Here is a 14,183-nt window from a genome sequence, read left to right on the forward strand (position 1 = left end):
CTCACTGATCTCTTACTCCTACCTTAATTATGGTTTTGTTCAGTGGCTTCCTCTCCTGGTCTCAAAAGGTATTTAGGAGCCTCTCCTTTAGTCCTTCAAACTGCCTGGATGCAACTAGAACAGGAGTACTTGTGGCACCTTAGAGACTAACAAATTTATTTGAGCATAAGCTTTCGTGGGCTACAGCCCACTTCATCAGATGCATGCAGTGGAAAACACAATAGGAAGATATAAACACAGAGAACATGAAACAATGGGTGTTACCATACACACTCTAATGAGAGTGATCAGTTAATGTGAGCTATTACCAGCAGACGGGAGAGAGAGAAATTTTTGTAGTGGTAATCACAATGGTCCATTTGCAGCAGTTGACAAGAAGTTGTGAGGAACAAGGGCGGGGGAGAGGGAGGGCTAAACATGGGGAAATAGTTTTACTTCAAAGTTTTATCCCCCCCCCCCCGTTCCGCACTTCTTGTCAACTGCTGCAAATGGACCATTTTCATTACCACTACAAAAAGTTTCCTGTCTGTCTGTCTGTCTATCTTCCTACTGTATTTTCCACTGCATGCATCTGATGAAGTGGGCTGTAGCCCATGAAAGCTTAAGCTCAAATAAATTTGTTAGTCTCTAAGGTGCCACAAGTACTCCTGTTCTTCAAACAACAGAATTTCTGGGCAAGATTTTTAAAGATTATCCATGTCTCTGACTGAAGATTTTCTTTCCAAAGAGGGAATCCAAATAATTTTTTTTTTTTTAAACAATGGCTAAGAAAAATGATAATTGATGCATTTGTGTTTGAATGCAGCCGCCCACATTGTTTTCCTGACTCTGCCTCCACACATTCCTTCTGAATGTTTTATCAGCTTAATCTATACAGGCCAAAGTAATATTTCTCTTCAAGATTAATTAGCGAGGGCCTTTCTCCACAGTTGTTGTTGATATGGTGGAGTGCCAGCTCTGTTATAGTTCAGGTTTAGAATAGTGTTCTATTTCATGCTGGACTTTTTTAAGTGCTTTAAAATCTCCAACGTTACTTAGCCATGGCCTGTACTGTGTGTGTGTAATCGATCTAAGTTACGCAACTTCAGCTATGTGAATAATGTAGCTGAAGTCGATGTACTCAGATCGACTTACCGTGGTGTCTTCACTGCGGTGAGTCGACTGTTGCTCCCCCGTTGACTCTGCCTGCGGGTCTTGTGGCGCTGGAGTTGATGGGAGAGGGCTCTGGGGTCGATTATCGCATCTAGACTAGACACGATAAATCAATCCCTGCTGGATCGATCGCTGCCCACTGATCTGGTGGGTAGTATAGAAATATCCTTTGATTCCTTTGAAATTTGGCGTGCCTTATGGGGGAAAGTGTAGGATTAGTGACCCCAATTTAGGGTCATTTGGAAAGGGGTTTTTGAGGTACTCCCCCTCCTTGGTGGGGGGCAGCTTTTCTTAAGATTCATGGATTCTGCCAGGGCTGCAATCCTGGCACAAGGGTCTTAATTACTCGAGAGTTAACCCTAGAGAGTGCATGGCACCCAGTATCCCTGGGGGGAGCAAAATTGGAAATGGTATTAGGGAGAGAGTTTAACTCGCTAGTTAAGCATGTGCCTAATTCTTATGCACCAGCTGGATTACCGTGCACACAGAGTACCCAAAAGACTTTCTAGCCTGCCAGTTTCCTTTGCAGCTGGTCAACTAAAGGGTGTATGCAGAATCTCTTGATCCTGATCTACCTTCAGCCAATGTTCAGTTTTCTGCCATTGAACTGATAAGGCTTGAAGACGTGTTGCTAAAATCTGTCTTTAAAATAAAAATGGGGAAATGCAATCAAACTGTTTTTGAAAATAAAATAAATTAAATATGTGAATGCTTGCTGGGAGGTGAAGGAGCGAAGGAATGGGGGGGAGTAAGTGGAGAGGTGTTTGGGACTCCAGCAAGGGGAGGTGAATTATGGTGATGTGGGGTGGGGAGAAGGGTTGGAGGGCTCAGGTGAGGGGGAATGAGGGTTCTTCCCTTGTAATGATGTAATTCTCCCAGGTTAAAGCACTTGGTTTCAAGGCCTAATATTCTGATCTTGCTGTATGTTTTCATTTCTGTCCCAGAACATATGGAGGCTGCAACAAGGAGCATAGTTGTCTTGAAAGGTTCGTGAAGTTGCTGGAACCTGAAGATAACTCATCCTCCCTTTACTGATGCTTGTCTGATTAAATAAGTATATCAGGTTCCTCATGTTGGTTTTGTTCTATAATAAAGTGGATGCCATAGGAAAGTACATACTGTACTAGTGTATTTACTGTACTGTGCTATTTCTGATAGGTGGAATATATACTGCAGTGGAACATACTGTACTATGGGAAATGCAAACTCTTTAGTGGTAACCATTGTAAGTGTAAATTGTAAAGTACAATAGATAAAATATGCCAGAGAAATGAATCCCCTTTCTGTAGAGTTTACAATCTAAGTTCATAAGCAGGTGCAGTGCTGAACAAGCATAAGATGAGGTTGTTGTTGACAGTTGGTTTCATGGAATAGTGACCTTTCTGATGTTTGAAGGAGGGAGGGAGATTGTGAGGCTAGGTGTATCTTAACTGGGGGGCTGCTCCAAACATTAAATTGGCTATAGGAAAAAATTGTCAGATCAGGAGTGTAGATGAAGTAGACAAAGGGAGCAGTTAGGAGAGAAATGTGGGCACAACTTTTGGAGCAGGAGGGTAGCGTAGGAGATGATGAAGGTAAATGTTGGCAGGGGCAGAGTGGTGACTGAGAAAAAGCAAGAATTTAGTGAGAAGAGGTTTGAATTTAATGTGGAAGGGGAGAAGGAAAAGCCAGTGTAGATATTTAATATGTGTTTAATTCTGAATTGGAGGGCTATCTCTAGGGTAGTAAGTTTTATATGGGGCTGCGGGATAGCAAACATAAGAAGCTTATGCAGTTCTGTCCTCAGTTTGGACATATGAATAATTTCCCCTGGGTGATGCAAATAGACAGTTTGTTTTGAACTACTCTTTAATACCAAAATACACATAGATATCAAGGCAGTCATTCTGTTACCTGTAAGGGTTTGTAATGTCCAAACAACTAAGTGAGCTGATTTATCTGACACTCCTACAACTTCTAATAGGGAGGTGAACTGTGCTAAAATCTGTGGGTTTTATTTAATGTAGACAGATAGAGACTATGAAGGCCATTTTCATTGTGACTTGTGGTAAGGCTTGAAACAGATGAAGAAGAAACACCTATTCCAACACTCAGTTTCTAGTTTGACTGACACTGGTATGATTTGGCCTGAATATTACTTATTAATCCATTCTTGACATCATTACAAAATATTTTTCTTCAGGTAGTTATGATATCTTGGGGCTTTTTAAATAATCTCCTAAGGGGGGATTAATGACAAGTTTCAGAGAATAAAAATGTAGCTTTTATTTCTCATTGCAGCAGAGTGGCCAAAGACCATGACTGGCCTCCCAAGTACATCAGGAACTACCGCCAGTGTGGTAATTATCCGTGGGTCAAAGATGTATGTGGCGCATGTCGGAGATTCAGGAGTGGTGCTGGGAGTCCAGGATGACCCCAAAGACGACTTTGTTAGGGCCGTGGAGGTGACACAGGACCATAAGCCTGAACTTCCAAAAGAAAAGGAGAGAATCGAAGGGCTTGGGGGCAGGTAACTCTGTGTTTTGTTTCTCATTTCAATTTCTCACGTCACTGTCCTTGTCCTGCTGATCGAATGAGTTCAAGTCTACTTATGCATTCGCAGCTCTGTGAACCTGTTTGAACCTCTTCTCTGTTTCTGCCATTTGGGCTCTGACTATCCAGCGGGTTAGCCGTGCGGAAGTAGCTGTGTTATTTTAGTGTCTGGTACTAATGCCATTTTGCTGGAGGTTTATGGGATGGGGTGATTTTTGATTTCCAAATGGAAGCTCAATGAAATCTCCAAAGTGAGAAGTATATCTGGGGTTCTGAAAAAAGTGGGGGAGGAAGGGAGGGTTGGTTGCTGACTGACCTTGTTCTCCTTGGCTTAAGAGTATTTGAAAGAGAATTTTTTTTTTCCCATGGAAATATTAACTATGAGCTGTAGAGCGCTTTTTCTATCAAATGAAGAAAATATTAAGGTTTTGGTCGCAACACAGTGTTCATTTTGCAGTTGGTAAGGCCTCTATTGGAATACAGTATCCTGTACTGGCAAAAGATGGTATCTTCCATATCTAATTAGGATCTATCTGCTCTATAAAAGTAAAATTTCTAATGCATTTTACATTGCGCTTGAGGTAACAATGCCAACTGTAGAACAGGCCTTGCAAGACTTTTCTTTAAATAAAACTAAGATCACAGATAAATAACAGAACACTGTATTTAAACACTGTAAATCTGAACATTAAGTCATAGTATTTGAACATTGCTACCTCCTCTACTTGCCAAAGCTGACTTTGGGTTTCTTTTCCATGAACTGACTGATGTTAAAATATCCAAGAAGGAGTCAAATTGCAGTTCATGCATGTTTCCTATAGCTGAGAGGTAGGGAAGCAAGCAGGAAGCCTTGTCAGATGGCAACCGTGCTGTGAAACAAACCTCAGGGCTCAAATCTGGCACAGCTTCATATGAGCCCTATGCTCTTTTGTTCAACAGTACTGCACCAGATGGATGGGCACCGTTCCCTTCTTTTAGCAGTTCAGAGCACAGAGATCACTGAAGGTTTTCCTGTTGACATTGTTCACACAAGAACCCTGTCAGCTCATTAACCTTCAGATATTTGTGTCTTTAGCAGGTGGAAGCAGATCAGCTAGCTGCATTTGGGATAAGAGGTTTCTGAAATGATAACTTGCTGTTTTACTAGGTTAGTGCCTGTAGATGTTACAGGTTTCCAAATGTGCTTTTCTGTCACTGGCTGAAGGACAAGGAATATATTTTGAAGTTCCTAGTTGCAAGTGGGCAATTCCCAGAATTTCCTTTTTTACAGAAGTGGTGGGGATTGATATTGTCGTCTTGTTGGTGGTCCTTCAGCTTTTCCCAGAGTTGGTGATGAAACTGGCAGAGACTGCCCAGCTACTTCCAGAACTGTGAGAGTGCCACTGGGCAGGAGTATAGTGGGATTGTGCTAGCAGGACATCCTCACTTCTCGTGAGAGAGAGGGGAAAAGGTGATGGGAGAAGAAGAGAATTGGATCTGCTAGTCAAATTAAGAAAGCTTCCCCACTAAAAATCTGTTTAAATGTCAGTGTGGGATGGGATCTTCTTCCAGGCAGAAATAACATTAACATGATTTGGCCATTAGGGTTCCAAATGGGCATGGTAAATCTGAGGACATAGTCTTTATGATTCTTCGTCCTATGCATATCACACCATGCCATGCAATAATGGGGCTCAATTCATCACTGATGTAAGGGCTTCAAAGTCCCTGGAGTTGCACCTGGAATAAATGTCATACAAGGAGTTTGGAGGCTGCTCCATAGCGTTTCCGTGTCTAATTGCCTATGGCTATTCCATAAGTGAAGCTAGCTTTGGTGCCTGGTCCATAACTTCTTGGAAAGTAAGCTTATTACCAACCTGCACCAGTGTCTTTTTCCGCTACCTCTTCTGGGTATATGGCTTATCGTCTCTCACCACAATAAGTCTCTTATTCCGCATAGCTTCTCCTTCATGTCCCCAATAACTTTATATGAGCAAACTAATTTCACTGCTCAACATCTGAGAGCAGGTGTTAAAATTTAAATGTAGAGCTGTTTCTTTCATTTGGGCTTGAGAGCAGATGATGACTGTTCTGTTGTTTCTGCCTCCTGTTGCTACTCTAGCAAGAAAACCTCTACATTAAAACTGTTTAAAGTGGCTCTTTTCATTTTTTTTTTTAAACCACTGACTCCTGCTGCTGACTATCAGAGCCATGGCGGGTAGTAAAAATGAAAGAGAGAACCCTAAATAACACTGTCCCTTTGGGATTTGACATTGATATTATGCAGCCCAGCATCTCAGGGGAACAAACTTTGTTTGTCTTCTCCTCTGATGTGAGGGAGACAGACATTTAGTGGCATTCGGGTGATCAGCAAGAAGCCAAAAATCCCCGTAGCTTTTCATCTCTTTTTCTGTCCCCTTTGCCTCATCTGCCAAAGCTGGGATAAAAACCTCAAATTATCACAATCTCACTGTTTTCTGAAGGATGCGTCTACACTGCAGGCCGTAACTGAGGTCATAGCGTTAATTCCATACATAGTAGGACTAACTGTTTCTGTAACTTAAACCATACAAAGTCAGCTGGGTTGTGACTAATTGTTTTTTTTAATCTCCACCCCTTTGTTTCTAATACCTCTAGTGTGATCAATAAGTCTGGTGTGAATCGGGTTGTCTGGAAGAGACCTCGGCTGACTCACAATGGCCCTGTGCGGAGGAGTACAGTCATTGACCAGATTCCATTCCTGGCTGTGGCACGAGCGCTTGGTAAGTGGTGTCCAGGCCTAGCACCGGTGAAGTAAGAGACCTAAATGTTGAAGCCACAGAACAAACAGTGTTATCTTCTTATAGAAGGGAAGGTGTCCCTGCGTAAAGAGGATCAGAGCAGTGTGAATAGAAAGTTTCCCAAATAGAGCTGAAGAGGGTTTGGCTTAATGGGTGAGTGAAAGCTCTCCCCTGTGATATACAGAACGTGTGTCCCTGTTAGTCTTGCGAAGCTGGGTTCTTCACTTCAACACAAGTTTTTTTTTTCCCCCTTAAAGGTGGTATGTATCTGTGAGCTGGAGGGCATGTTGAGTCTTCTCTGTTGAAATAAATGGAAACCACTCCAGAATGCTTGATGGGGTGATATCCAGCATTATTGAAGCAAAATGTGAAAGACCTGATTCTTCCCTTTGTGATGCCTACTATTTTCCATCTAAAGATCTCAGGAAATAACGGAAGAATTACTGCCAAGTATAAGACTTAGCCATATATTTGTACATACATATTTTTGCCTTTGGTGGTCCTGTAAAATGGTTAGTAGGGGAAGCATGTTGGGCAGAATCATGTTCAGAAGGCAGATTGGTCATGTGTTTTGGGTCGGCCATGTATTGTGTAAGAACTCTTGGAGGAAAAGCTTTGTAATTTGGCAGCAGTTGGCAAAAACCACTTGATGTCCCTATATGCTGAAGTCTTTTCTAGTCACTTTCTTCCCCTGGATTTAAATGCTGAATCTAGCTTTGTATGTACAGCTCTCTCTCTTCCTTCCCCCTCTGTGCTCTTAGTTGGGAATACTCTCTTCACATCTGAAGAAGACCGGTGGGTACAGCTTTTAGGAAAGGTGATTTCTAATTCTTGTATTTTTCTTATAAATACAATACCATGACTTCACTCCTCTTGGGATAGTTGGTCAACACTCTTGTGGCTGCATCATTGTCCCTCAACCAGCCAGTAGAGGCTGTCATATGAGGCAGTCTGGCTTCAGAAGTGTGCTGTCTCACTTAGTAATTGCTTAGTAATATTGCCACTGGCTTACAAGCCAGTGCTGTTTGTGCTTCGCCTGAAACCGTTCAATGCTAAGAGCAAGTGATATTAATCTTTTGTGTGACAATAACAGACACACTAATTTGAATTACATAGCAAGTGTAGGTATTGTGGCAAACTTGGGGTGTGGAGAAACCACGATGAGGGATCAGGTGAGGAACATGGCTTGACATGGCGAAAAAGTAACATGACTGTTCTTTAAAGAAGAGGGGGAGGGATAGGTTAGTGGTTTGAGCATTGGCCTGCTAAACCCAGGGTTGTGAGATCAGTCCTTGAGGGGGCCATTTAAGGATCTGGGGCCAAAAAAAACCACATCAAGGACAGTACTTGGTCCTGCTAGTGAAGCCAGGGGACTGGACTCAATGACCTTCAAAGTCCCTTCCAGTTCTATGAGATAGGTATATCTCCATATATTATTATTTAAATTATATTAGTAGTCTCTGTGAAACATCTTGCAATTGTTCATTATGGTTCAAAACCCCTGTGGGAGACATTATCCTTGTTTTGTAGATGGGGAAACAGAGCCAGAGAGGTTAAGTGACTTGCTCAAGGTTAGGAGACCTAGAGCTGTGAAACAAACCCAGGAATCATAACTTTCACTCTTGTACTCCAGCTACTAGGCAAAACATGCACTTGCTCCCCTTTCTTACAGGTGAGCATGTATTGCTCTGGAGACTGTAAAAGGTAGAAGAGTTTTTAATTTGGTAATAGTTCATTCTCCCCTTTCTTTCTTCCTTTTTGTAGTTTTGAACTGGTCATGTGAATTTTCCAGAAGACTTAACGGTGTTTGGGTCTGATTCCTCTCAGCAAGTCAGACAAAAGAGTTTTGGCTGGGTTCTGTGTGCAGATGGGGTTTCAGCGAATGACCCATCTGTTAGGCTCCTATTGTGGCCTTTACAAGTCTCATCTGGATGGAAAGGGTTGCTGGAGAGTCTGGGTGCAAGAGAGGAGAAAATGTCCTGTGGCAGCAGTTCTTGCGTTCGAAGTCAAGCATGCTTGGATCTTTAAAAAAATGTTCCTAGATGAAGTGAAGATGCCAAGTTTACACTGGTTTGAATGACAGTGTTTTGGTGCAAACTCTTCACATCCTCTCGGTGCGTGATGTATGGCCATCCTCTTGAGAAAAGGAACGCAGCTGTGTTCCTTTCCCTAGGACCCAGATGGTGCACAGATGCTCAGTTTGGAAACAGGATTTGACTCCATGAGGGGCATACTGGCCTCAAAAACTGCTTATGCAAGACCTATCACAACTAAAATCATTCGTTTTCATGCTACTAAGCTTTGTTCGACCACTTGGCTGGCTCCCAGCATTGCTGCTCTGGTTGGCACCAACACTTCATGCACTGGAGTCTCTCCAAGTAATTCCGTTTGCTCTGACACTAATAACCAGGTTAACCCTGACATACTTTTCTGTTACCAGCACTGTAGTCAATTTCACTAGTTACGAGTACAACCAGTGGCTCCGCTGTGCCCAGATTTGGGCATTACCCTAATTTTTTGCAGGATGCTAGTAACATAAAATATAGATACCAGCTGTACAGGTAGCTAAATGATTGTCTAGGCCAAATTTTTTTTGCCAGGGGAACGTCAGTCTGCTAAATAGGCATTCCCATCTGCCTCTAGCAGGCAATGGTACAGAAGTGCATCTGCTCACAGGCTGCAAATTTCTCAACACAGACCAGGTAATTATATCTTGTGTGTTCCCAACTTTTGCTCTTCTGATACTTCGCAGTGTATTAATGAGATTTTTCAACTTCCTGCAGCTCATGTCTGTTCCTTAATCGTTTTTTATTCTGATATGGAAATGGGGACATTATAATTTTGATGATCTATTGACTTTTCCTTCTCTAAACGTGGTCATCACTGTAAGGAATGCAGTGAACGTTTTAAATATAGCCAATGCCATAGATGCCATAGAAAAACAAATATTTGGACAGCAAACATGAGATTGGCACAGTTAATGAGCCATCCTGGTGAAATTAATTCTCCCCAAATTCCCCTTGCTCTTCTACTTTTGGCACACTATCCTTCTGCCCTGAACTAAACAGTGGTGCTGTATATTCTTAAACAGCATCTGCTTTCCACTTCAGTGGTGACTGTAATTAAGTAATGTATGAAGTAATCTATTTATAGCCTATCAAGCCCTCTATCGGATGTGTACGTTTTTAATTAGCTACTTCTCTGTAAAGTGCCTAGTGTGCTCTTGTTGCTATGTAAATGTATGTAAAGTGCCCTTAGATCGTCTAATGACATGCTATAGGGGTGCATACGATTGTATTGTAATTTAAACAAAAATATTTGTACTTAACTCTTCTGAAAAAAACCCACCTTACTGTAGATTGTGCCCAGTTTGGTTTGCAATGGCTATTTAATATACACTGTATAACGCTGTCAAGCCACTCCTATTACAGGGCACTCCTATTACAAGCCACTCCCATTTCAGGAATAGTATTGCAAAGACTCCACTGACCATGCTCACAGACAGCATTTTGGGGAGAAATCTCAAAGAGCAGACTAGCCTCTCCAGAACAGCCATTCTCCAGAAAGCATGTGGTAAAATAGATTTCCCTGCCTCTCCCTCTCCCTCTCCTTTAGAAAGATTGCGAGATGGGTAGCAATTCCATTACATTCCTTATCAAAATTACATTAACCCATTATCTTCTGGCTTCTGCAGCAACAGCTGTGATCAAATATGGCTGCCTTTCAGTGCTCTATGGGTGAGTGGCCGGGTACCTGGTAGGTAGCACAGGGATGCGACTCTTGCTCCCATGTGTTTGGTTCAATTGGAAGAAGCAGTTAGCTTCGATGTAGAAGAAATAATTCCGAACTAAATTTCTGGTCTGTTTTTATCTTTGTTTTCTGGTAGCATCCAAAGGCCCCAATCTCTCTCTAGGCCCTATTATAATATGTCGTGGTGTACAGACCTAGCAAGGACATTGTCTTGGCTCTGAATAGCTTACATGGTAATTTTCAACAGGAAGCAATGCCTGAGTATAACAACGGTAGGAGAAGAGATTAAAGCAATCATAAAATCATGCAGTTATATAGGCCGGCTATGCACACAACCGGATACTTATGAATATTTCTTTAGCTGGTATTTATAAGTTATCTCCTGCTGTTCCACAACCTGGCCAAGATTAGTTGGGTAATACCTTGTGGGCATTGTAGCAGGAGTGGGTCTCGAGAAAGCCTTGCAAATCATGTGGGCAGTTTCTTGATGGGGCAGTGCCTCGGATCTGAACCCAGTTCCTATTTTCTGTAGGATTTTCATTTTTTTGTCCTCAGGAGGACTGGTCCAGAGCCGAAATCTGTAACTGTCAGTGCGATTTATATAGTGTGAGAGGAATAGTAGTTGCAGTTGAATAGTTCTCTTAATTCTTCATAATCAGTGAAACCTGTACTTAGGCACGCCATCGTTAAATTCTTTACTTGACATGGCCACTTTAAGTAGACCCTTGTGATTTCTTGTGTCTGTATGCATGTTTATCATTTTTGTATGTGTGCGCTAGGAAAGCCAGGTGTTTTTTGGGTGGCTGCACAATACAGGCTTGATTCTAATTTTAATAAGTACGTTAGGATTCCTGCTGACACCTAAAATAGATGCATCATATACTGGGGCATTAAACACTAAATGCATAACACCTACAAGAGTCCTGGCTCTTACAGAGTTACTTACATAGGAGCAGCATGCCAGAGCAGCCCATTGAATGCCAGAATTGTCTTGTAAATGTTTTTTTCATGTGCATGCCATGAAATGGTAGGGTGGCAGGTCGAGTTGACCTCAGATAATCTAATTAGGTCCTTGTATAAAGATTTAGTTTTCATGTTCAATGAACTGTTAAAAAAGAAAAATCAGTTACAGTGCAGAGTGGGCATAATTTTCACACCTATGCTTTTTAGGTCACATGTATCTGTTCATACGTAGGATTATTCTTTATGCTGTGTCCTATTAAATTACAGTGTAAGATGTAGATACATAGTAACATTAGAGATCGCAAAGCATTGTCTAGATTCTATTGATAAGAGACTGAGAGGTGAAAACTGTTATTTGATGGTAGCCGAGAGTGCTGCATACTGTCTCTTTATAAGATTTTTTAAAAAAGAATCTTAATATCTAATTAATAGTGTGAGGATTGCTCATCTAAGGTGAAACCTGAATACATTACCCATTTGCTGTATTTGCATGTACACGCTTATGCATCAGGAGATAAAGATTCCTACTGCATCTCTGTTTAACTCTCTATAATCACCCTACATTATGGATTCAGAGTAAAGACATCCAAATTTTTTGAAGATGTATTGTTAGCAGAAATTAGCACTTCTTCTCTCTCAAGAACAATCTTCTCTTTTAAGCTTGCACATCTTTAAGTTGAAGGAAAAAAATGAAGAAAAAAGAAAACCTTGTAGGTTGAAGGTAACAGTAAATATCCCTAACTTTTTTTGGGCTACTTCCACCTTTGAGTCTGACTTTCATTTAACTCAGGACATTTTAAAACAACAAGGTAACGTTGTTGTGAAAGTAAACTAAATCTGAAATATTTTTATATTATTTTCAGCTAAGATTTTTGCAAAAAGAATTTATCCTAGAGATGTCCTTCATTATTCTGTGGAATTCCTCCCCCCCCCCCCCCCCAAAGTTTTCTGTTGAAGAAAATAGCATAGAGGTCTGAATAAAGTACAGAATATACATTTCAGCCCCTATGCAGTGACAAGTCTGTGCTGTCTTCTTTGAGTTATAGGATTCATGTTGGAGCACATTTGGATCCATTTATCTTGAAAGAGAATTTTTTTTCCTTCTAGCTGTCTCTGGAGTTCCCTGTGCATGACTCTTTCTTTCTCTTCCTTGAAGTTGTACTAAAAACCATAATTATTTTAAAGATGGGATCATCTCCATTTTTGGCCACTTTGTTCCCCCTTGTGTTCTTATTTTTCTCTATTCACGCAGCTGGCCAAAATACTACAGAGAAGTGGCTGTCCCTTTGGGATCTGAAATGCCTTCTTAGTGCTCACTGAGGGATGCAGTTCCAGGACAAAAGTCACAAGGCAGCTTTCCATATGCACTTTTCTGTCCTCTCTCCCATTTCAACGTCATAATTCGTAACCTTTTTATTTTTTTTCCTGTGGACCCAATAATTCTTGGGTTCTCTACTCTCCCCTGCCACTCCCCTTGTTTCAGATCCCTTTCAGCTTTAGATGCTTCCTGCATCCAGCCAAGTACACCCCTATGTCTTGTTTGTCCTGCAGGTATAATAAAAGAGTTTATGCCTTATTGGCGTCTGTGTAACTTACCTGCATACTCTTGGCAGTAGCCTCCTGATAGCCTTGCCCTTCCTTTTTCCTAGAGTAAATTTAATAAATTAGGTTATTTTCATCTTGTAAAAAATGCATTACGCTGCACTTGTATGATTTTTTTCCCCTTGTGACTGCAGTAAACATGCCCCCTTGTGGCTATAGAAGAAATAGTTAAGAAATATTAAGCCACTAGCTTTAGTGACAAGTCCTTTTTCCATTTGCAGATGAGCCCAAACGAGCTATATGGTTTCTGTACAAATCCTTGTAGAGTATCCTTTGCTTCCATTGATAGGCCAAAAATCTATGAGATATAAGTTTAATTAAAAAGTTATTGTGGGATAAATGAAATTGGGGTTGTCTTTTTCTTTTCATTGTGACTTGTTAAAGTAGACTCCCCCCCCGCCCCAAAATAATTAAAAGTTGTTTATTTAATACAAAAACATGTTACAGAAATGTAAGGAAAAGGTTTGATTTGAGCATTTCTTCTGTAGCAAATTTTTGCTTTGAGAGAGATAGGAGACTAGACTGGATTGAAGTCTGAGTACATTATAAACTAACATTTAAAAACAAACAAAAAAACTACTTTCCTGGCTGCAGGTGGGATGCAAGCAGATTCTAAAATGTGATCCAAAAATAGAACAATAACAAGTAAGGGGGAATACACTGCTTAATACTTTTAAAAATGAACTGAATTAGGCCTAGACATCACACAGTGCACCAAAAGAGTTGGTATTTTAGGGCTAAATGTTTACTCAATAGAGATGAAACGTCTTTTGTGAAGTGTGCCTGAAATCTTTTTATGTTCATGTAGTCTAAGCACCAGCACCAGGACTGTGCTTGTTGTGGGGAGGGATAGCTCAGTGGTTTGAGCATTAGCCTTCTTAAACCCAGGGTTGTGAGTTCAATCCTTGAGGGGGACATTTAGGGATCTGGGGCAAAAAAAACCCAGAAAACTGTCAGGGACAGTACTTGGTCCTGCTGGTGAAGGTAGGGGACTGGACTTTGATGACCTTTCAAGGTCCCTTCTAGTTCTGTCTATCTATAGTTGTGTAGACATGCATACCAGCTCAGCTTCTGCTCTGGAAACTTACCCTAGAAAATTTATTCTAATGTCAGATTATTTGATCTGCTGGGAGATGTAGAAGGAGTGGTCACCTTTCCCCAAAATACAAAAAATCCTTGGTCATAAGACTGTAGAGTGAAAGGCTTTTTAACAAATGGTTTAACATGTGGCATCGCATGTTTTTAATTAAGAACAGATAGAGTGTGGTCTTGTGAATGGAGTCTGGGAGCCTGCAACTCCTGATTTCTGACACTGGTTCTGCTCCTAGCGTGACTGTGGGCAAGTCATATTGCCTTGCTTCCTCAATTTCCTCATCTATAAAAGGAGGTACCTGCCTACATGGTGAATTTGAATGGCCACGTTCA

At 41.2% G+C, this 14,183-nt stretch overlaps 1 protein-coding gene across 1 annotated transcript in view; it reads left to right on the top strand.

The window, feature by feature from the left end:
* The window catches only part of PPM1D (protein phosphatase, Mg2+/Mn2+ dependent 1D), a 40,165-nt gene that overhangs the window by 9,156 nt on the left and 16,826 nt on the right, over positions 1-14,183 (top strand). Inside the window, exons 2-3 of the mRNA XM_032779328.2 lie at positions 3,433-3,661; positions 6,301-6,425. Of these exons, the coding sequence (XP_032635219.1) occupies positions 3,433-3,661; positions 6,301-6,425 (354 nt within the window). The remainder of the gene's footprint in view (positions 1-3,432; positions 3,662-6,300; positions 6,426-14,183) is intronic.

Source organism: Chelonoidis abingdonii, chromosome 20, assembly GCF_003597395.2.
Source record: "Chelonoidis abingdonii isolate Lonesome George chromosome 20, CheloAbing_2.0, whole genome shotgun sequence".
NCBI lineage: Eukaryota > Metazoa > Chordata > Testudines > Testudinidae > Chelonoidis > Chelonoidis abingdonii.